This window comes from Hippocampus bargibanti, linkage group LG04 (genome assembly GCF_051943395.1).
Source record: "Hippocampus bargibanti isolate YZ-2025 linkage group LG04, ASM5194339v1, whole genome shotgun sequence".
Taxonomy (NCBI): domain Eukaryota; kingdom Metazoa; phylum Chordata; class Actinopteri; order Syngnathiformes; family Syngnathidae; genus Hippocampus; species Hippocampus bargibanti.
In genome coordinates this window covers 32,084,384-32,106,057 of record NC_142737.1, presented here as the reverse complement: position 1 = coordinate 32,106,057, position 21,674 = coordinate 32,084,384, and the positions used below count along the sequence as shown (strand labels likewise).

The 21,674-nt window shown below is 45.0% G+C and overlaps 1 protein-coding gene across 2 annotated transcripts; it reads right to left on the bottom strand.

The window, feature by feature from the left end:
* Positions 1-112: 112 nt before the first annotated feature.
* On the bottom strand, positions 113-21,417 carry LOC148899737 (actin filament-associated protein 1-like 2). Of its 2 annotated transcripts, XM_088995203.1 has the most exons (15): positions 21,252-21,417; positions 17,859-17,993; positions 17,696-17,790; positions 14,156-14,279; positions 13,856-14,088; positions 10,905-11,084; positions 9,085-9,156; positions 8,281-8,344; positions 7,759-7,988; positions 7,592-7,683; positions 4,676-4,778; positions 4,532-4,589; positions 3,904-4,073; positions 2,093-2,203; positions 113-1,138 (listed from the first exon to the last, which is right to left on the bottom strand). In XM_088995203.1, exons 1-15 carry the CDS (start codon positions 21,265-21,267, stop codon positions 1,112-1,114), a joined length of 1,710 nt encoding a protein of 569 aa, XP_088851329.1. In that variant the 5' UTR covers positions 21,268-21,417; the 3' UTR covers positions 113-1,111. The 2 variants fall into 2 exon arrangements, with proteins under 2 accessions (XP_088851329.1, XP_088851328.1); XM_088995202.1 differs by lacking the exon at positions 113-1,138 and having other exon boundaries at positions 1,455-2,203.
* Positions 21,418-21,674: the final 257 nt, after the last annotated feature.

The following is a 21,674-nucleotide window of genomic DNA, read 5'->3' as shown; positions in this document are numbered from 1 at the left end:
TAATAAAATTAATGAACAAAAAAAAAGTGCTGACTCGTGCACAAACGCTAGCCACGACAACTGCCATTGTTAGCTTGTGTGGCAAAACAAAATCCAGTGATACATCGGCTTACGAACGCTTTAGCTCACGAACCTTTCGCCTTACGAACATTATATTCGCGAGAATATAATCTTGGCATACAAACTGGTTTTCGGCGGACGAACCAAACCACACAGCGCCTCGGTGGCTGGCAGACTAGTTTTCCACACCCACTTTCTTTGAGTGCACTCAGTGCAAACGTAGTTTGTTATTGAGTGGAGTATTTTTGCTTTTTTTGGGCCCGAAAAAGACCCCACCACAGGCTAACGTTAAGTCAAAGAGGACACAAAAGAAAATGATGGTCGAGCAGAAGAAGGAGCTCATCGAAAAACACCAACCAGGTGTGTGTTTGTGTGACTTAGCGTCCCAGTAGCAGTACGCTAAGTCGACCATTGCTACGTGTGGCTAAGGGTGTTTCTGTGTTGTCTAAGCAACGGTGTCAGCCGATAGAAGAGGTTGAAAATTGTCTGTTGATTTGGATGAACGAAAAGCAGCTCGCAGGGGACAGTGTGAGTGAGGGTATTATCGCCCAGAAAGCACGGCAACTTCACTCGGATATCATCAAGAGGCAACGACATCAACGACTGTCACAAAAGTCAATAAAACGACTTTATTAAACAGTACAGTTTATTTCTTTAATTACAATACAATAGCACATTTATTATACATAAATAAGGTATCTTTTGTGTAGTTTTAAGGCTTAAAAAATTAGAAAGTAGAAAATTATGTTTTGTGGGGACCTGGGAACGGATTATTCTCATTTTAATGGTTTCTTATGGGAAATAAATGTTTGGCAGACAACCTTTTCACCTTACACCCACTTTCTCGGAACCAATTAAGTTCGTAAGCTGAGGTATCACTGTCATAAATTAAAGGGTGCATTGGTGTCACAGTCGTGATGGAAAAATGTCATAACACATGTCATAACATATGTAAAATGTAATAATAGCCATCAGGAGGTCACATGGTCACATGACTCGGCCACCCGGTCTCACGTGTCCTCACTTTGTCACATGCTAGCGTCGGCCCGCCTCAGGCAGCAGCTTTGGTTTCCCATTCCTGTCGGAGACCGCAAACGCCTCGTCACCGTGGCGACGCACTTGGAACTTAACTCATTCACTCCCATTCATGATTTTTTTCGGGAATTGAAAATATAACGTAGAGTAACATTACCGAATTTGTTCGGGTTTTTTTTCATGCTTTGGTGTCGATAAAGCGCTGGTCAGACCTCTGGCAATGTTTTTTTCTTTTCCACAAGTGGGCAGCATTTGCCTTTTTCCATGTTAGCGCTATGTTCCAGGTTCAGCTGTTGTTAATAATAATAATAATAATAATAATAATAATAATATGAATAATTATAATAATAATAATCCATTTCATTTCTTAGCATCTTTCAAAACTCTCAAGGTCAATTTACACACAGGATCAGTTTGTCTGTGGGTGAGCAGCGGCAGCCACGCGCGCTAGCGTTCACTTAACCTGGAAAAACTCAAATAGATAGAAAGTTAGCTAGCTAGCTAGCTAATAGATAACTAATAGCTAGCTAGCCAGCTTATAGATAGGAAATAGATAGCAAATATATAGCTAGCTAGGTTGCCAGCTAGCTAGCTAAGAGTTAGCAAATAGATAGCTAGCTAGGTAGCCAGCTAGATCGCTAGCTAGATGGCCAGATAGATAGCTCAAGTGAGCAACATAATGTAAAGCGCTATATAAACCAATATGGATGTATTGCATTGTATTTTGTACATCTGCCCCATTTCAAGCTGAGATAACTCCAGATCCATATAACTTAGGAATTAACGCTTTTTTCTGGTGTAAGAAGAGTGTCTAAGGTTTCCTACGTTGCATTGAATGTTAATGTCGTCCTAAAACTCAATATTCTATGGGTCCTGCATTTTGAGTGACAATGACAAAAACCCTGGCACTGGACTGGACACATTTTTTGCACGTCTGGCAGTGAATGAGTTAATGACGATCATTGTATAATGTTAACACGAGGAAAGTGACGCTAACCTTCCTCCTCTGGAAAACCTTCCCGTGCTCGATGAAGAGGGCGGACGGCGCTCGTCTCAGCGAAGTCTTCACAGATGCCGTACGACGCAGGAGAGGGTTCAGCAGACTGGCCTAGACCGCCACCAACCGGGGGGAAACATCATCACAAACCAACGGGGACCAAGAAAGACCAGCAGAGACTCGTGCTCAGGGCTGGCTCGCTAGCGAGGTAGCTAGCTAGCTGATGATTTCTTATCAGAAATGTAGCTAGCTAGCTAGCTACATGACAGCTGATGAGAAATCATAAGAAGCGTTGAAAAGAGGCTTAGGCGATCAGGGCTGGTTCGTTAGCTAGCTAGCTAGCTAGCTGATGATTTCTCATCAGAAATGTAGCGAGATAGCTAGCCAGCTACATGACATCTGATGAGAAATTATCAGAAGAGTAAAAAAGAGGCTTCGGTGATCAGGGCTGGCTCGCTAGCTAGCTAGCTGGCTCGCTAGCTGATGATTTCTCCTCAGAAATTTAGCTATATAGCTTGCTAGCTCCTTGGCAGCTGATGAGAAATCAATAGAAGAGTTGAAAAGAGGCTTCGGTGATCAGGGCTGGCTCGCTAGCTAGCTAGGTGGCTCGCTAGCTGATGATTTCTCCTCAGAAATTTAGCTATATAGCTTGCTAGCTCCTTGGCAGCTGATGAGAAATCATCAGAAGAGTTGAAAAGAGGCGTAGACGATCAGGCCTGGCTCACTAGCTAGCTAGGTAGCTAGCTAGCTGATGATTTCTCATCAGAATTTTTGCTAGCTAGCAAGCTAGCGCCATGACAGCTGATGAGAAATCATCCAAAAATTTAAAAAGAGGCTTAGACGATCAGGCCTGGCTCACTAGCTAGCTAGGTAGCTAGCTAGCTGATGATTTCTCATCAGAATTTTTGCTAGCTAGCAAGCTAGCTCCATGACAGCTGATGAGAAATCAACCAAAAATGTAAAAAGAGGCTTAGACGATTAGGGCTGGCTCGCTAGCTAGGTAGATAGCTAGCTAGCTGATGATTTCTCATCAGAATTTTTGCTAGCTAGCAAGCTAGCTCCATGACAGCTGATGAGAAATCAACCAAAAATGTAAAAAGAGACTTAGACGATTAGGGCTGGCTCGCTAGCTAGGTAGATAGCTAGCTAGCTGATGATTTCTCATCAGAATTTTTGCTAGCTAGCAAGCTAGCGCCATGACAGCTGATGAGAAATCATCAGAAAAGTTAAAAAGAGGCTTAGACGATTAGGGCTGGCTCGCTAGCTAGGTAGCTAGCTAGCTAGCTGATGATTTCTCATCAGAATTTTTGCTAGCTAGCAAGCTAGCGCCATGACAGCTGATGAGAAATCATCCAAAAATTTAAAAAGAGGCTTAGACGATTAGGGCCGGCTCGCTAGCTAGGTAGATAGCTAGCTAGCTGATGATTTCTCATCAGAATTTTTGATAGCTAGCAAGCTAGCGCCATGACAGCTGATGAGAAATCATCAGAAAAGTTAAAAAGAGGCTTAGACGATTAGGGCTGGCTCGCTAGCTAGGTAGATAGCTAGCTAGCTGATGATTTCTCATCAGAATTTTTGCTAGCTAGCAAGCTAGCTCCATGACAGCTGATGAGAAATCATCCAAAAATTTTAAAAGAGGATTACACGATTAGGGCTGGCTCGCTAGCTAGGTAGATAGCTAGCTAGCTGATGATTTCTCATCAGACATTTAGCTAGCTAGCTCCATGACCGCTGATGAGAACTTTGGAAGCATCAAATGACCATGTTGGAAGGCCTCAACAAAAGATGTTGAGCGATTGGTCGGCAATCACCTGCGCCCGCTCGCTGCACACAGTGAGCGATTGTCGGAAGGAGGAGCGTTTATTCTTATTGGTTGCCGACACCAGGTTAGCCTCCGAGCCTGCCCTCGCAGGCACGCTTTTCCTGCTCGTCAGTTCCAACTTCTGAACGCCGCGTGGTGCTACGTCGGACCACTTCCTGTCTGAAACACATCACATACACGTACGCGGGCTTGTGAGCTAAATTGCGGCTAAGTGGGTAAATTCACTTTGCGTTCATGAAAACCTTGACAATTTGCGATACCTTTGCTATGCTAGCAGCTCACGCTAACTATATGGAGGCAAATGCCAACAATGCTAAACGAGTGTTCGATGCCGAAAGACCCTCGCGCTCACTCAATGTGGTTGTCAGTATAGGTCACAGTCGCATGAGCATGCATAGGCATGCTCGTTCAGTTCATGCTAACTATACAGCTAATCTTGACTTCTGGGCAGTTAGAGCCACAATAATTTGCAGCTAGCAACTGATGCTAAGATAAGGCTAGTGACAAGTATAGTTAACAACCGACGTTCCAACTTGAAGTTAAACTATAAAATTCTAGATCGATCAACTGTGTTAGTAGCTCCTGGCCGATGCTACGCTACTCGCGTGCTAACTCACTGCTGCCGTTGAAGGTGGCGTTGGTGTAGGTCGCGGCGGTGTCCTGAGAACTTCGAAGCTGTCACATGACACGAGAAAAGACGTCAGTGGGTGAGGTGACACATGTCTGTCTGAATGCGGAGATGGGGGGCGGGTCTTACGTACTATGTGCTCCAGCATGGGGGTGTTGGAATAGACGGGCTGCGTGGGTTCAGCGGCGGAGTTGGAGTGGAACGGCTGGTCCATGTAGGTGTTCAGGGTCTGCCCGCTGAGGACGCAAATATCAAGATCATCATCATCAGAATCGTCTTGATTGGACAAGTATGTCGAACACACAAGGAATTTGTCTGTGGTTGAACACGCTGCACTAGTATCATCCAAAGAAAAAGCTGAACTAGTATCATGAAAAAAATGGCAAAGTGCACTTAGATTTGGGTTACTGAGCAAGAGTTAATGGCGACGGGGGGAAGAAGCTGTTTAAACGTCTGCTGGATTTGGAACACTTGCGCCTGCCTGAGGGGAGTCGCTGGAAAAGGTGGCAGGGTGCGGAGGGTCCAGTATGATTTTCTGCTGGAAAAGGTGGTGGGCAGGGTGCGGAGGGTCCAGTAATATTTTCCACTTGAAAAGGTGGTGGGCAGGGTGCGAAAGGTCCATTAGGATTTTCTGCTGGAAAAAGTGGCGGCCAGGGTGAGAAGAGTCCAGTATGATTTTCTGCTGGAAAAGGTGGTGGGCAGGGTGCGGAGGGTCCAGTATGATTTTCTGCTGGAAAAAGTGGCATGCACGGTGCAAAGGGTCCAGTATGATTTTCCACTGGAAATAGTGGTGGACAGGGTGCGAAGGGTCCAGTTTGATTTTTCTGCTGGAAAAGGTGGTGGGCAGGGTGCGGAGGGTCCAGTATGATTTTCTGCTGGAAAAAGTGGCGTGCACGGTGCGAAGGGTCCAGTATGATTTTCCACTGGAAATAGTGGTGGACAGGGTGCGAAGGGTCCAGTTTGATTTTTCTGCTGGAAAAGGTGGTGGGCATGGTGCGGAGGGTCCAGTATGATTTTCTGCTGGAAAAAGTGGCATGCACGGTGCAAAGGGTCCAGTATGATTTTCCACTGGAAATAGTGGTGGTCAGGGTGCGAAGGGTCCAGTTGGATTTTTCTGCTGGAAAAGGTGGTGGGCATGGTGCAGTATGATTTTCTGCTGGAAAAAGTGGCATGCACGGTGCAAAGGGTCCAGTATGATTTTCCACTGGAAATAGTGGTGGACATGGTGCGAAGGGTCCAGTATGATTTTCTGCTGGAAAAAGTGGCATGCACGGTGCAAAGGGTCCAGTATGATTTTCCACTGGAAATAGTGGTGGTCAGGGTGCGAAGGGTCCAGTTTGATTTTTCTGCTGGAAAAGGTGGTGGGCATGGTGCGAAAGGTCCACGAGGATTTTCTGCTGAAAAAAGTGGCGGCCAGAGTGCGAAGAGTCCAGTATGATTTTCTGCTGGAAAAGGTGGTGGGTAGGTTGCGAAAGGTCCATTAGGATTTTCTGCTGGAAAAAGTGGCGGCCAGGGTGCGAAGAGTCCAGTATGATTTTCTGCTGGAAAAGGTGGTGGGCAGGGTGCGGAGGGTCCAGTATGATTTGATGCTGGAAAAGGTGGTGGGCAGGGTGCAAAGGGTCCAGTATGATTTTTCCACTGGAAATAGTGGTGGATAGGGTGCGAAGAGTCCAGTATGATTTTCTGCTGGAAAAGGTGGTGGGCAGGGTGCGCAGGGTCCAGTATGATTTTCTGCTGGAAAAGGTGCTGGGCAGGGTGCGAAGGGTCCAGTATGATTTTCCACTGGAAATAGTGGTGGACAGGGTGCGAAGAGTCCAGTATGATTTTCTGCTGGAAAAGGTGGTGTGTAGGGTGCGCAGGGTCCAGTATGATTTGATGCTGGAAAAGGTGGTGGGCAGGGTGCAAAGGGTCCAGTATGATTTTCCACTGGAAATAGTGGTGGACAGGGTGCGAAGGGTCCAGTTTGATTTTTCTGCTGGAAAAGGTGGTGGGCAGGGTGCGAAAGGTCCATTAGGATTTTCTGCTGGAAAAAGTGGCGGCCAGGGTGCGAAGAGTCCAGTATGATTTTCTGCTGGAAAAGGTGGTGGGCAGGGTGCGGAGGGTCCAGTATGATTTTCTGCTGGAAAAAGTGGCGTGCACGGTGCGAAGGGACCAGTATGATTTTCCAATGGAAATAGTGGTGGACAGGGTGCGAAGAGTCCAGTATGATTTTCTGCTGGAAAAGGTGGTGGGCAGGGTGCGGCGGGTCCAGTATGATTTTCTGCTGGAAAAAGTGGCGTGCACGGTGCAAAGGGTCCAGTATGATTTTCCACTGGAAATAGTGGTGGACAGGGTGCGAAGAGTCCAGTATGATTTTCTGCTGGAAAAGGTGGTGGGCAGGGTGCGCAGGGTCCAGTATGATTTTCTGCTGGAAAAAGTGGCGGTCAGGGTGTGAAGGGTCCAGTATGATTTTCTGCTGGAAAAAGTGGTGGTCAGGGTGCGAAGGGTCCAGTATGCTTTTCCACTGGAAATAGTGGTGGACAGGGTGTGAAGGGTCCAGTTGATGTTTCTGCTGGAAAAGGTGGTGGGCATGGTGCGAAAGGTCCCCTAGGATTTTCTGCTGAAAAGGTGGTGGGAAGGGTGCGAAAGGTCCACTAGGATTTTTTGCTGGAAAAGGTGGTGGGTAGGGTGCGGAGGATGCAGTATGATTTTTTTACTGGAAAACGTGGTGGGCAGGGTGCAGAGGGTCCAGTATGATTTTTCTGTGGAAAAGGTGGTGGGCAGAGTGCGAAGTGGCCAGTATGTTTTCTGCTGGAAAAAGTGGAGGGCAGGACGCAAAGGGTCCAGTATGATTTACAGCTCGAAAAGGTGGTGGGCAGGGTGCAGAGGGTCCAGTGCAAGTTCTTGAGAATGCATAGGGTGGTGCCAATGATTTTTTTCCCGCTGTCCTAACTGTCCGCTGAAGTCGGATTTTGTCCATCAACTTTCATTCGCCGTTTCAACATTTGCACGCCAAAATCTACAGAATCCGTAAATGCGTACTTAAACCACTAAGATCTGAGCGACGTACCTGATTTGAGCATCTTGACCAGTCTTGCTGCCACAGTCGGCCGCAGCCGTCAAGAGGCGCGTCCATCGATGCTTCTCGTCCACCGAATTCACCTGCGAGTAACATCGGGGGGGGGCAAGTGTCACCGCCGCCGCCTCACTTCCTGTCCCTCCTTCGCCGCCACTCACCTCCAGCACGGCTAACTGCTCGCCGAGCGCACTCAGCGTGATCCTGTGCGGGCGCTCGCCGTCGGGCGCGGCTTTGACGCGGCAGCCTCGCAGCCGCAGCGTGTACTGAGGAGAGCGGGACCGCCCGTCCCGACGGGTTTCGTCCTCTTCGGCGAACATGTTGAGATGTCCCACCTCCACCTGGCACAGGAGACTCTGCCACTGACAGTTCATCAGCACGCTCAGCACGGCTGACAAACACACAGCACAGTTTTAAAAAAACGATCGGCTTCAAAGATGACTGGATAGCTAAATGTAATCAATGTCTGTTTTTCATTGATTTTTTTTTAATCATGATCAAGCGAACCAAGCGAAAACGTTTAAATAAATAAATGGCAAATTAGGAAAAAAAGAAAAAAGAGAAAAAAAAGATGCCATTGAAAGAATGAATGAAATATTTTTTTCCAAAATAAAACAACAAACAAGTGAATAGCAAAGTAAAAATCATCTGTTGTCATGACGTGACACTACACAAAAATGTACCTTTATTCTCGTGTCGTTGACATGAAGGATCCGGCTGGTGGAGGGGTGTCACAAGACCACTGGACTGGACACACAAGCCAACAAACACTCCATACCAAGTACACAACATTGTGTGTGTGTGTGTGTGTGTGTGTGTGTGTGTGTGTGTGTGTGTGTGTGTGTGTGTGTGTGTGTGTGTGTGTGTGTGTGTGTGTGTGTGTGCGTGTGTGTGCGTGTGTGTATGTGTGTTTGTATGACTAGTCTTGTGAGGACCACTAACATTTTATACCATACGTAGTGAGGACATTTTTGACAAGTGAGTACCTTTTGGCCGATCCTCACAAGTTTTTCATTCTAAAGGCTTGTAGAGGGTTTATATATGCATCTGTTAAAGTTTCAGAGAGGTCCTCACAAATTCACCCAAAATGATTTTTTTGGTGTGTATTTAATTTCACTCGGATACACACACTTTTTCCTCACTGTGTGTGTTTTTGTGTGTTTGTGCGTGGTTAATGAGAGGAAAAAGTTCATATCACATAAAGTAAAACGATATTTTAACTAAATTCACAACAGCTGTGAGGACTTTGAATGTACCCATTCAGAAACCTCACTCCTGCTGTTATTTCAGTTTCAAGTCCACTTTTTATTTATTTTTTATCTATAAACTTATCAGCAACGGTGGTCCTCACTTCTTATTTGTAGTTATCTGGACCTCACAAAACCATTGAAACGTGAATCTGTGTGTGTGTGTGTGTGTGTGTGTGTGTGTGTGTGTGTGTGTGTGTGTGTGTGTGTGTGTGTGTGTCTGCGCTTTGTGTTCCTCACCCGACGAGACCATAGAGAAATTTGTGAGCTAGTGGTTTTATCTTCCTCGTCGACGCTTAGCTCCTCGATCACCTGCACGCATGCACGGAAACACAGACACACACACAGACACACACACACACACACACACACACACACACACGCACGCACACACACACACACACACACACACACACACACACACACACACACACACACACACACATCCATGAGTTGGTTTTCGAATAACCGTTGCGTGAAGAGTGATAAGACTGCAACATGGATGCTAGGTTTGTTAGCCTTTCTCTATTGTTTTGCATTGAGTGTTAGCATTAAGCTAGCGGATGTAGAGTCGAGACACACACATATATACACACACACACACACCAATTAGTTGGTATTCGAATATCAGTTGTGTAAAGTGTGATAAGACTGCAACATTGATGCTAGTTTTGTTAGCCTTTATATGGTGTTTTGCATTGTGTGTTAGCATTATGCTAGCGGATGTAGAGTCTACACACACACACACCAATTAGTTGGTGTTCGAATATCCGTTGCATAAAGGGTGATAAGACTGCAACATGGACGCTAGTATTATTAACCTTTCCATGGTGTTTTGCATTGTGTGTTAGCATTAAGCTAGCAGATGTAGAGGCTACACACACACATACAGCAATTAGTTGGTGTTCGAATAACCGTTGCATAAAGAGTGATAAGATTGCAACATAGATGCTAGTTTTGTTAGCCTTTCTAGAGTGTTTTGCATTATGTGTTAGCATTAAGCTAGCGGATGTAGATGCTACACACACACACCAAGTAGTTGGTGTTCGAATATCAGTTGCATAAAGAGTGATAAGATTGCAACATGGATGCTAGTTTTGTTAGACTTTCTATAGTGTTTTGCATTATGTGTTAGCATTAAAGGACAACCGACATCACTTTTTTGTTTCCTAACTGACATCAGAAAAACGTTTTATAGGATCTAAAATACCCAAAACACTCAGTATGATATATTTAGTCAAATGCTAAACTCCAATAAAAATGACTTAGTGTCCAAAATCTGCAAAAAAATGAACCTGGAAGTGGCCAGTTTCAGAAGGTCCCGCCCCCCTTGTTCGTGGTGTCACCCCAAGACGTGTTGCCTTGCTAGAGAATCAAAACAATGGCTTCAGATTCGGGGAATATGCTTTCTTGTTACTCATCCAGTTATGAATATGATTCAAATAGTTCTGAAGAGGAAAGCATACATGTTTGCAATCGATTAAATAATTTGTTCCGTGCCAATTTGAGGCAATAGGGAGGGGAAATGTAGCACCAAAAGAGGCAGAAAATGGCGACAAAGCGTGTAAGGAATTAATCAGCCCGTTTCCACAGTCTGATTAATTCCTTACACGGAGCTTTGTTGCCCTCTTCTGCCTCTTTTTGGTGCAACCCGAAGTTTTCAGACCAAACAAGTACAGCAAAATGCATTGACGTGATGGAAGGACTGCTACAATGTGTCCTTTTTCGGCCAGGGGCGTTCCTTCAGTGACGTCACGTGAGGACTCGTCACCAACTCAAAAACAAGAGTTCCGGAATATTCAGTACGAGTCTTTAAACGTAAAATATAGCTATATGCGGTGGAATCTTTGTAAAATACGCTCAGTAGAAGTCATTTGAAGCCATTTTACAAATTATGGACACAACTTGTCCGCAGATGTCGGTCGTCCTTTAAGCTAGCGGAAGTGTGATAAGAATGCAACATGGATACAAGTTTTCTTAGCCTGTCTATGGTGTTTTGCATTGCATGTTAGCTTTAAGCTAACTCAGTATGTGTGATGCGTTTCTAATCGGGCACCGACCCGGCGCCACTCGTCGGCCTGCTGGAAGCTGCTGTAGCCCAGCACCAGGGTGTCGGCCCCGAGCAGGAGAAGCTTGAGTTGGTGCGGAATCTTCCGGTTGCTCTTCAGCTTGTAGACCAGCTGGCAGCCACGCAGACTCAACTGCAGATGGGGGAGGAGGTCCCGTGCGCACTTGTAGCACTGAAACAGAAAATGTCAAGAATTCCACAGGTATTAATGAATACCGGTAATTAATAATAATGAATATATAGTGAGTTGTTGAGTCGGTAGATGTCACATTTATAAAATAAGAAATGTGACCACTCCAGTGCCAGGGTTATTGTCATTGTCACTCGAATTCCAGGACCCACTGAATATTGAGTGTTAGGATGACATAAACATTCAATTCGGCGTAAGAAACATTAGACTCTCTTCTTTCATTGGAAGAAATGAGCTAATTCTTAAATGATATGGGTCTGGAGTTATATGAGCTTGAAATGGGGGCAGCTGTCCAAAATATAATGCAATACGTATATGCATATTGGTTGATATAGCACTTTAACAACAGCTCTCCCGGCAAATTGGCGTTTTCATGTTTATTATGTTTGTTAAAGTCATTATAAGTGCCTTGCATGCTGGGTCCGACAGGACAGTAATTTCATATGTGTCATGATCTGGTTGACGACCAACGGGGGGCGCTGTCGCCCCCGCCTACACCTCACAGGTGCTGGTCGTCCTGATCAGATTGGCGACCAGCGGGTAGCGACGTCAGCCCTGCCTGCAGCCTCGCAGGTGTTGGTCGTTTAATCATTGACATTTAAAAGAACACCCGGCACGACCATCCGGTGCCGATTCATTGTTTGTTTGCTGCTTGGTTGCAGCATGCATCGTGTACGGGTTTGTTTAACCTTGGCGGGCTTTTACTTTTGGTCTTCTTTTGCTACTTTGTATTTTTTCCATTCAGATCATTTTGATGTTTTACATTTTGTTCCTGCTGACTTTATTTTAATACAATTTGTCAAACAACCTCCTGCTCCCTCCTGCCTGCTTTTTGGGATCCGAACCCGCCATCACCACCTCGCAAACCGTGACAATATGTGCTGTATGTCATGCATATTAGCATATTTGACAATAAAGCTGACTTTGACTTTGACAAAGTGCTAACATGGAAAAAAAGGCAAATGATGCCCCCTTGTGGAAAATAACAGCATCACCAGAGGCCATGGCCAGCGCTTGATCGGCACCCAGGCATGAAAAAAACAAAACCCGAACAAATTGAGTAATGGTGCTGTACGTCATATTTTCAGTTCCCGAATAAATTCATGAATAAGTTAAAATGAAGAAAGAAACATCAAAAAAGATGGAGGAAAAGGTTTCTTCAGCCGTCATCTGTACTTTTTTGAAGGTGTCGGACATTTTACTCCTCATCCGACGAGCTTCATCAGCGAACTAAAGGACACTGGTGGCCTATCTGCTCTGATAAGTCCCTGCACTAGGGACTTAAGTTGGAGGAGCAGTGGACCACTCCTTGAAGCCAATCTGATTACCTCTATTCCTCTATCCCTGGCACTGGTTTCACCTCATTAGCATGACTAAGCCGACGTGGTATAGGCCTAAAAAGCACGGTCTAAATTAAACCTTCAACCACCTTGGCAATTTAGTGAAGGGTTTGGCTGTTGCACCTCTGTCCATTAGGGACATAGAGGTAACATCCGAGTTTCAATCCGTGCGAGTTACGACCACGACCGTCAGACTCCCTTTTTTTAATTCTAGGCCTGGCACCGTAACGCACACGCAGCCTTCAACACATACTACAATTTTGGCCAGCCAGCGTGTCACACACTCGCACAGCAATACTACGTGACTATTGCGTGACTACACTTAATACAGTAGTTATACAGTGCAGATACCGTCTCGGCTACATCTCCTGTAGTACTGTACACTGCTTTTTTCCTTGTGGGTGGCGCTGTCAGCCTCGCCTGCACCTGCACAGGTGCTGGTCGTTTCCAATCAGTGACACTCAAAAGGACCCTCGGCACGACCATTCTGTGTCGGGTAATTGTTGAACGCATTGTATGCAATTGTATGCGGTGCGTGTTTGTTTAACCTTGGCAGACTTTAAATCTTGGTTTTCTTTTGATACTTTGTATTTTTTCCGTTCAGATAATTTTGATGTTTTAGATTTTGTTTCTGCTGACTTTATTTTAATACAATTTGTCAAACACAACCTACTGCTCCCTCCTGCCTGCTTTTTGGGATCCGCACCCGCCATCACCACCTTGCAAAATGTGACACCGCCTGAGTCCGACCATGTGTGTCGGGCGACCTCTTCTGGCCGTTAGCAGGGAAAGCAATTTTTCAACAGCGCGTTCAACAGTAATAAAAATCGATAATATGAAATACAAAAATGATAAAAATGACACTAAAAGTTATCAAATTTATAAATGAACTATAAACAGTTTGGTATATCATCGTATTCAATAGAAAATGTTGCTTCAAAACAACAGATTGACATCGTATACTATCCTGTTGTGTACACGTCGCATCGGCCATTTTGAATTGATTTCGACTTACGATCGTTTGACTGACAACCATTTTGTCAGAACGGAACCCGGTCGTAACTCGGATGTTACCTGTATATTTTAAACGTCACATCGGCCATTTTGAATGGATTTCAACTTATGACTGTTTGACTTACGACTGTTTTGTCAAAATGGAACCAGGTCGTAACTCGGATGTTACCTGTATATTCTTGTAAACGTCACATCTGCCATTTTGAATGGATTTTGACTTACGACCGTTTGACCTTCGACCATTTTGTCGGAACGGAACCTGGTCGTGAGTACAGATGACAGCTGAAAAAAACGGTTCCTCGGTGGAGTGCTCTTGTACGACGGCGAGCCAACACAGACATCTAAAAAGATGCTGATTAAAAATTTGAAAAAAACAAACAAAGCCAAGACGTGACGCACCAACAGGAGGTGATTCCTGATGATGAAGAGCTGCTTGGTCCATTGTCCCAACCATTTCCTCCTCCACAGGTACCCGCACAGGCGAGATTCCGGAGGGGTCCTGAGACAAGGCTGAGAGGAACTCCACTGGATGTAGTGAGCTCTGTCCTTGGTGTGCTCTTCGTCGTCGTCGTTGTCGTCCTCGCCATCTTCGCCGTAAGACTCGTAGTAGCTGTTCTCCGACTCGGCTTGTTCTGGGGCGTCGCTCACTTGTCATTGTCGTGTGTTTACGTGTGTTTACGTGTGTGTTGGTGCACATACCAATGTGACTGTTGCTATCGGCTACGTATGGTTGCGCCTCTTCGTAGGTATCTTCATCTTCGTCTTCATCACCATCGCCAGGAGCTTGAGAACCCACAGGTGGGCATTCCAGTGACCCAGGGACCTTGATTTTGGATTATTAGAGCCATGAGGAAATGTTGGTTCGAATTGATTTTTGTTAAGTTTAAAAATAGGTAAAATAGCTTTCATTTTATTGTTGTTTTACTTCATGTTAATCTATTAGCAAGATTGAGGTATCTAGGCTCCATTAGTCATCCTGACATGAGATGTTGTCGTAAGCAGCATGCGGAAGACAGTAAAGCTTGGAGCAACAACTTTTCAGATCAGTTCATCTGAATTCACCTCATCGGATTGTCTGAATTCACCTGATTGGATTGTCTAAAGTCACGTGATCAGACTGACAGAATGCCTGAAGTCACCTCTGAATTCGCCTAATCGGATCGTCTGAATTCACCCGATCGGATCGTCTGAAGTCACCTGATCAGATTGACAGATCACCTGAAGTCACATCTGAATGTACCTGATCAGTTCGTCTAAAGTCACCTGGTCAGACTGACAGATTGCCGGTAGTCACGTCTGAATTCACCTGATCGGATCGTCTAAAGTCACCTGATCTTCTTCTTTTCCTTTCGGCTTTTCCCTTCAGGGGTCGCCGCAGCGAATCAATGTCATCCATCTAACCCGTTTTTTTGCATCCTCTTGTCTCACACCAGCTACCGTCATGTCCTCTTTGACCACATCCATAAACCTCCTCTTCGGTCTTCCTCTCGGTCTCCTGCCTGGCAGTTCAAGGCTCAGCATCCTTCTCTCGATATAGTCACTCTCTCTCCTCTGGACATGTCCAAACCATCTCAGTCTGGCCTTTCTGACTTTCTCTCCAAAGCCTCTAATATGAGTTGTCCCTCTAATGTACTCATTCCTGATCCAATCCAACCTGGTCACATGCAATACCACAGCTCTTATCTGGGCACCTGATCAGACTGACAAATCACCCGAAGTCACGTCTGAATTGACCTGATCGGATCATTTGAATTCACCTGATCAGATTGACAAATAACCCGAAGTCACATCTGAATTGACCTGATCGGATCATTTGAATTCACCTGATCAGATTGACAAATAACCCGAGGTCACGTCTGAATTGACCTGATCGGATCGTCTAAGGTCACCTGATCGGATCGTCTAAATTCACCTGATCAAACTGACAGATCGACTAAAGTCACGTCTGAATTCACCTGATCGGATTGTTTGAATTCACTTGATCCGATCGTCTAAATTCACCTGATCAGATTGACAGATCGCCTGAAGTCACGTCTGAATTCGCCTAATCGGATCGTTTGAATTCACCTGATCAGGCCGTCTGCAGTCACCTGATCGGATCGTCTAAGGTCACCTGATCGGATCGTCTAAATTCACCTGATCAAACTGACAGATCGCCTAAAGTCACGTCTGAATTCACCTGATCGGATTGTTTGAATTCACCTGATCCAATCGTCTAAATTCACCTGATCAGATTGACAGATCGCCTGAAGTCACGTCTGAATTCGCCTAATCAGATCGTTTGAATTCACCTGATCAGGCCGTCTGCAGTCACCTGATCGGATCGTCTAAATTCACCTGATCAAACTGACAGATCGCCTAAAGTCACGTCTGAATTCACCTGATCGGATTGTTTGAATTCACCTGATCCAATCATCTAAATTCACCTGATCAGATTGACAGATCGCCTGAAGTCACGTCTGAATTCGCCTAATCAGATCGTTTGAATTCACCTGATCAGGCCGTCTGCAGTCACCTGATCGGATCGTCTAAATTCACCTGATCAGATTGACAGATCGCCTGAAGTCACGTCTGAATTCGCCTAATCGGATCGTTTGAATTCACCTGATCAGGCCGTCTGCAGTCACCTGATCGGATCGTCTAAATTCACCTGATCAGATTGACAGATCGCCTGAAGTCACGTGTGAAGTCACATGTGAAGTCACGTGATAAGTGTTATGAACGTGATCAGAATGTGTTAAGAGCATGTTAGCATGCGTTTGCCATTAGTATAAAAGGCCAGTTGTCGAAATGATGTTTACTCCCTTTTTTAATTTTTACTCTCAACATATGGTTGGATGATCCTTGGTTCTTGTTCAAGAAAATAAAGCAAACGTTTTTGGATCAACGATGACAACCTCGTCATTGTGTTGTCATTCATGAGAAAGCAAAGGAACACATCTGAAATCTGAAGTAGCGACAAGGGCTAAGTTGCCGCTACAGTTGAGAAAAAAACAAGTTGGCTGGGTGATCACAAGATGATTAGTATGCGTGTGTGTGCTTGTGCGTGTGTGTTTGTGTCCATCACGTAGCCCAGACGCTAATCACCCGCCATCAATGACCACTTCCTGTCATAGGAAAGCTTTCAGCCAATAGGAAGGCAGATAGGCAGATAGATGAGAAATGGCCTCATATATAAACATCCTGTCTGACACACAAATACACATCCACACACACACACACACACACACACACACACACACACACACACACACACACACACACACACACACACACACACACACACACACACACACACACACACACACACACACACACACACACACACACACACACACACACACACACACGGTCTCCTCCCAAACCTCAGGAGGACTCTGTCATTAGCAAACCACATGACAGAGCAGAACTGCTGTGCTTCTCGGCTAGCAGAGAGAGAAATAAAAATGGTTGCGGTTCTGGTCCTGTTTTCTACACTGATGTCCGTCGTCTGACAAGAACTTAGTCGGCGCACCAGAACCTCAAATATGAACCCTTCGCGTTAGATCTTTCTCAGCACAATTGTCCTTTGTTGACTTTGCTCGGGCTTTGACTCTCTCGGCTCTCAAAATAGATGCTTGGTAGCCGGGTTGAACGCAGTCGGCTAATTAGCAGGTTGTTAGCAGTTAGGTCACAAACACCACTTATGGTGGTTGACAGTTTACGATTTATAAACAAGCCGCTAAATATTGAGCAGTCAGCAGCTAACAGGTGATGATAGCTAGCAGAGTATTTAGCAGGTTGTTAGCAGTTAGCAACTGGTCACAAATTCCACTTATGAAAGAGGACAGTTGACAGTTTACGATTTATAAACAAGCCGCTAAATATTGAGCAGTCGGCAGCTAACAGGCAATGATAGCGGAGTGTTTAGCAGCTTGTTAGCAGTTAGCAACGCGACAGAAATACAGAAACACAACTGTGTCAGTCAGGTTTTCTCTTATTTGCCGTTAGGAGGCTGCAAGTGGCAGTTACCAGCTAACAGATAGCAACGGTAACATGTAAAAGGTTCATTGGTAACATCGAAAGGTTCGCTAGCAGTTAAAAGAGGGCAAATGTGGAGCATTTAGCAGCTAAATAGGTAGCGGGTAGTAGCTCAACAGTTAGGTAATGGCCTCCAACGTGACTTTCATGAAGATTCTGATAGATTACCGACCGTTTCGAACGCTTCTCCGCGACCTCGCTCTGTTCGGTTGGACTCACCGCATCCCTCGTCCAGATCTTGGAGTCTCTTAATGCCTGGTTGCTCGGTGCCGATGATGACGGACAGCTCATGATGACGTACTCGGTGTCCTCCACTGCAAACAAAAAACACAAAGTGAGAATCACCAAATGGTGAGGAAAGTGTGCGAAGCCTGGAGCTAACCTGGAGCTTCTTGCGGCTGCAGCGAGGACACCAGCTCTGAGATGGACTTCTTCTGGGCCTGAGCGATGTAGCTCAAGTTCTCTGAGTCCAGAACCGAAAGGAACGACTGAAGGTCCCACATCAGCTTGGACAAAACTGCACAATATGTGTACCAAAAGTGACCATTAGAGACAATCCGAAAGCAACAGTTAGCAACCTTTGTTTTTGCTCCCCAGTCGCCATTTTTGGCATCTTAGCTAACTGCCTTTAGCCACGTGTAAATTAACAAAGACAAGTACAATCGACTTATTAATTAACTTAGCATTTTTTTAGAAGAAAGGAGCACCGGGGCTGAGCGCCAATGCGGATGTGGAACTGTAAATCGCAGCTCGGAATTAAAGCGGATTTCCGTGGGACGGGAGATGTCTTTTCTCGTCAGTAATGGATGCTACAGCTTGGTGTTTGCTTTCAACATTTAGCTTGTAGCAGACGTGCACGTTTCACCGTAATGTCCCTGAGCCACTGGTGAAAAGGAGGCTTTCATTCTGTCTTCTTTCATCTAGAACTGCTTCATACAACAAAGAGAAAGTGCTTCAGATTGAATGACTGTCTGTGTCTTGTAATTTCGTTTTTAGTTGTTGTTTTGACTTCAACATGGCTCCGCTAGCATGGCTTCCTCTACGGAAGCTCCTGTATTTTATTTTCTACTTCTTTATTTCATCACTTTGCTGCTGTCAAATGTCAATTCCTCCACTGCGAGACTCAGAAAGGCTAATCCAATCCAATCCTTAACTAGCTAACAGCTAGCGACCGACCTAAAGGGTCAAGACAGGCGGCCATGGTTGTATGGCTGCTTTCCCACGCACACACACACACAATAATAGTCACACAAACACACACATACAAAAACGCACAGACATATTGTCATCACACACACACATGCGCACGCCTCCACCTCACAAGAATATTCATACAAACACACACTCGCACACAGTGGGCCCCTCAAGAATAGTCACACAAACACATGTGCACATACAAAAACACTCTCATACAGTCATATTGTTGTCTCTCGCTCTCTCTCTCTCTCTCTCTCTCTCTCTCACACAGACAGACTGTGTCGCGAATGACCCGAGTAGGAGAAGATGCTAATTTTGCTAATCAGCTAATCTGTTGCCGCTTTAAGCAGAGATCCCCACTTTTACACACACATACACACGCACACACACACACAAACGGAAGCCCACTTCACCATCGCGATGACGACACACAAGGGCACAAACAGGCTTATCTGAACATCAACATCACTTCCTGTTTGTGGCTTTGATGCAACAGAGCCGCAAGCATGCAAAAGTCATGTCAAAAGTCAAACAAAAGCCAAACTGGATGCAACGTGTGTATACAGTTCGTGTGTGTGTGTGTGTGTGTGTGTGTGTGTGTGTGTGTGTGTGTGTGTGTGTGTGTGTGTGTGTGTGTGTGTGTGTGTGTGTGTGTGTGTGTGTGTGTGTGTGTGTGTGTGTATGTGGAAGATTTCGGATGCTTTACCATAAAAACCAAAGCCTTAAATTAGTACAAAGATAGAAGTCGTCCACAACTGTCCACGGTGTGTGTGTGTGCGCGCGCGCGTGTGTGTGCGCGTGTGTGTGTGTGTGTGTGTCTGTGTGTGTGTGTGTGTGTGTGTCGGAGGGTGTGGAGCAGCTTTCTCTTTCATCCTGCGTTTGTTAAATTTAGCAAAGAAGAAGAAGAAAAAAGGCGGAGAAAGAATAAAAGTGCGTTCATGTTTTTTTTCAGCATCCAATCAGCATCAAGCTTCGCCCACTGAAACGCGGGCAAGAAGATTTGGATGCTCGTGCGTCAGCTGACATGTTCCTTGGTTTCATCGCGGTGAGCCCCTTGAAGAAACCTCAAGAAAGTTCTTCCAAACTTTGAAGACCAAAGAACACTCTGTGGAAGTGACATTTCGTTGGAAATATCACACATCGATGGTCTTAGAAGGTTTTTCGAAGAATCTGGCTTCGGAGTCTTGAAAATGTCAGGAACGTCCCCCTTCAGATACATCCTTCTACAGTGATACCTCAGTTTACGAACTTAATTGGATCCCAGAAAACGTGTGTAAGGCAAAAAGTTCATCTTCCAAACATTTATTTCCCATAAAAAAAACATTAAAATAAGAATAATACATTCCAGGTCCCCATAAAACTGAATTTTCTACAAAATAAGCCTTTGTGTTGGTCGTTGATTTAGTTGCCTCTTGATGATATCCGAGTGAAGTTGCCATGCTCTCTCGCCGATAATACCCTCACTCACACTCTCCCCTGCTAGCTGCTTTTCATTAATCCAAATCAAAAGAAGTTTTTCAACCTCTTCTATTGCCTGAGACCGTTGCTTAGACAACACAGAAACACCCTTAGCCACACGTAGCAATGGTCGACTTAGCATACTGATACTGGGACGCTAAGTCACACAAACGCACACCTCATTCGTGTTTTTTGATGATCTCCTTCTTCTGCTCGACCGTCATTTTCTATTGTGTCCTCTTCAGCTTCACACTAGCCTGTGGTGGGGTCTTTTTCGGTCCCATAATAGCAAAAGTACTTCACTCGAGAACAAACCAAATCTGCACACAAAGAAAGGGGGTGATGAAAACTCATCCGCCAGCCATTGTGGCCCTCCGTGTGATTCCTATTCTCACAAATTTAATGTTCGTAAGGCAAAACGTTTGTGAGCTAAAGCGTTCGTAAGATGAGATATCACTCTATTTTTCCCAGCTGACTTTGGGCGACTACACCCTGAACTGGTCGCCAGTCATTCACAGGGCAGGGAGACTAATGACCAATCCCATCCACACCATCACTGAGTTGGAACAGCTAGTTAGTAGAGTGGACCGCTACTTCTTCAGTTTCAGTTCTTCAACCTAAAAATCCTGCTGGAGACTTCACTGTTGCACTTCTACAAACCACCAAGAATTTCAGAGAGACTCTACGATCCATCCAAGGTCTCAGAAATGGCTGAAAGGGCTATCAGGACCTCAGAACTGACAAGATGACACTTCATCAGCCTTATACCTAATTAGTAAAACATCTTCCAGGACAGTCAGCTAAAAATATTAAAAAACAAACAAACTGAGAAACAGTTGGATGATGATGGGAACGGATTACTTGCCTTTGCATTGATTTCAGTAGGAAAAGATGATTTGAGACACAAATGACCATGCTCTTGGTCACAGAATGTTTAAACTTGTATCTCAGGACATACTGTAACTGCAAATTAGAAAGAAGTGATTCCCCATATAGTTGAGGAAAAAAAATCTGTGTTCTCATGACAACTGACTTTACAACGTTCTCTGTTCGCCAATGCACAGGTTACTAATTATCATTCTCATCATAGGTGTTGCTTTCTAAAGTGAGCAATGCTTACCTTTCTGTTTTTCCATGTTATCTCTTTCAGAAGCTGGTGCTCCTCACACCCATGACTGATGATGAAGGGGAGAAAAAAAATCACAAAAAGAGTGCGAGCGAGAAGAAAAGACGAAAAGACGAGAAGAAGACGAGATCCTCCGTGATGTGCTTGCTTGCTTTGCCGCTTTGCTGATTCTCAAGTTGGATGAGAGGCGGAGGCACTTCCGTGACGTCACGTCTGAGCTTCTTCCAGAAAACCTCATCACGCACGAACATTGTTCAACACGCTCCAAAATACAAACGATAAGATAAATATTCACATTTGAATCAATCAATCAAGGAGGAATTTCAACTAATACGCCAAAAAATGGCCACAAACAAGTTTCTCTCGATTAAAAAAAAATGCTAATTTGTTCACGAAATGCAGTCACGGGATTCTGGT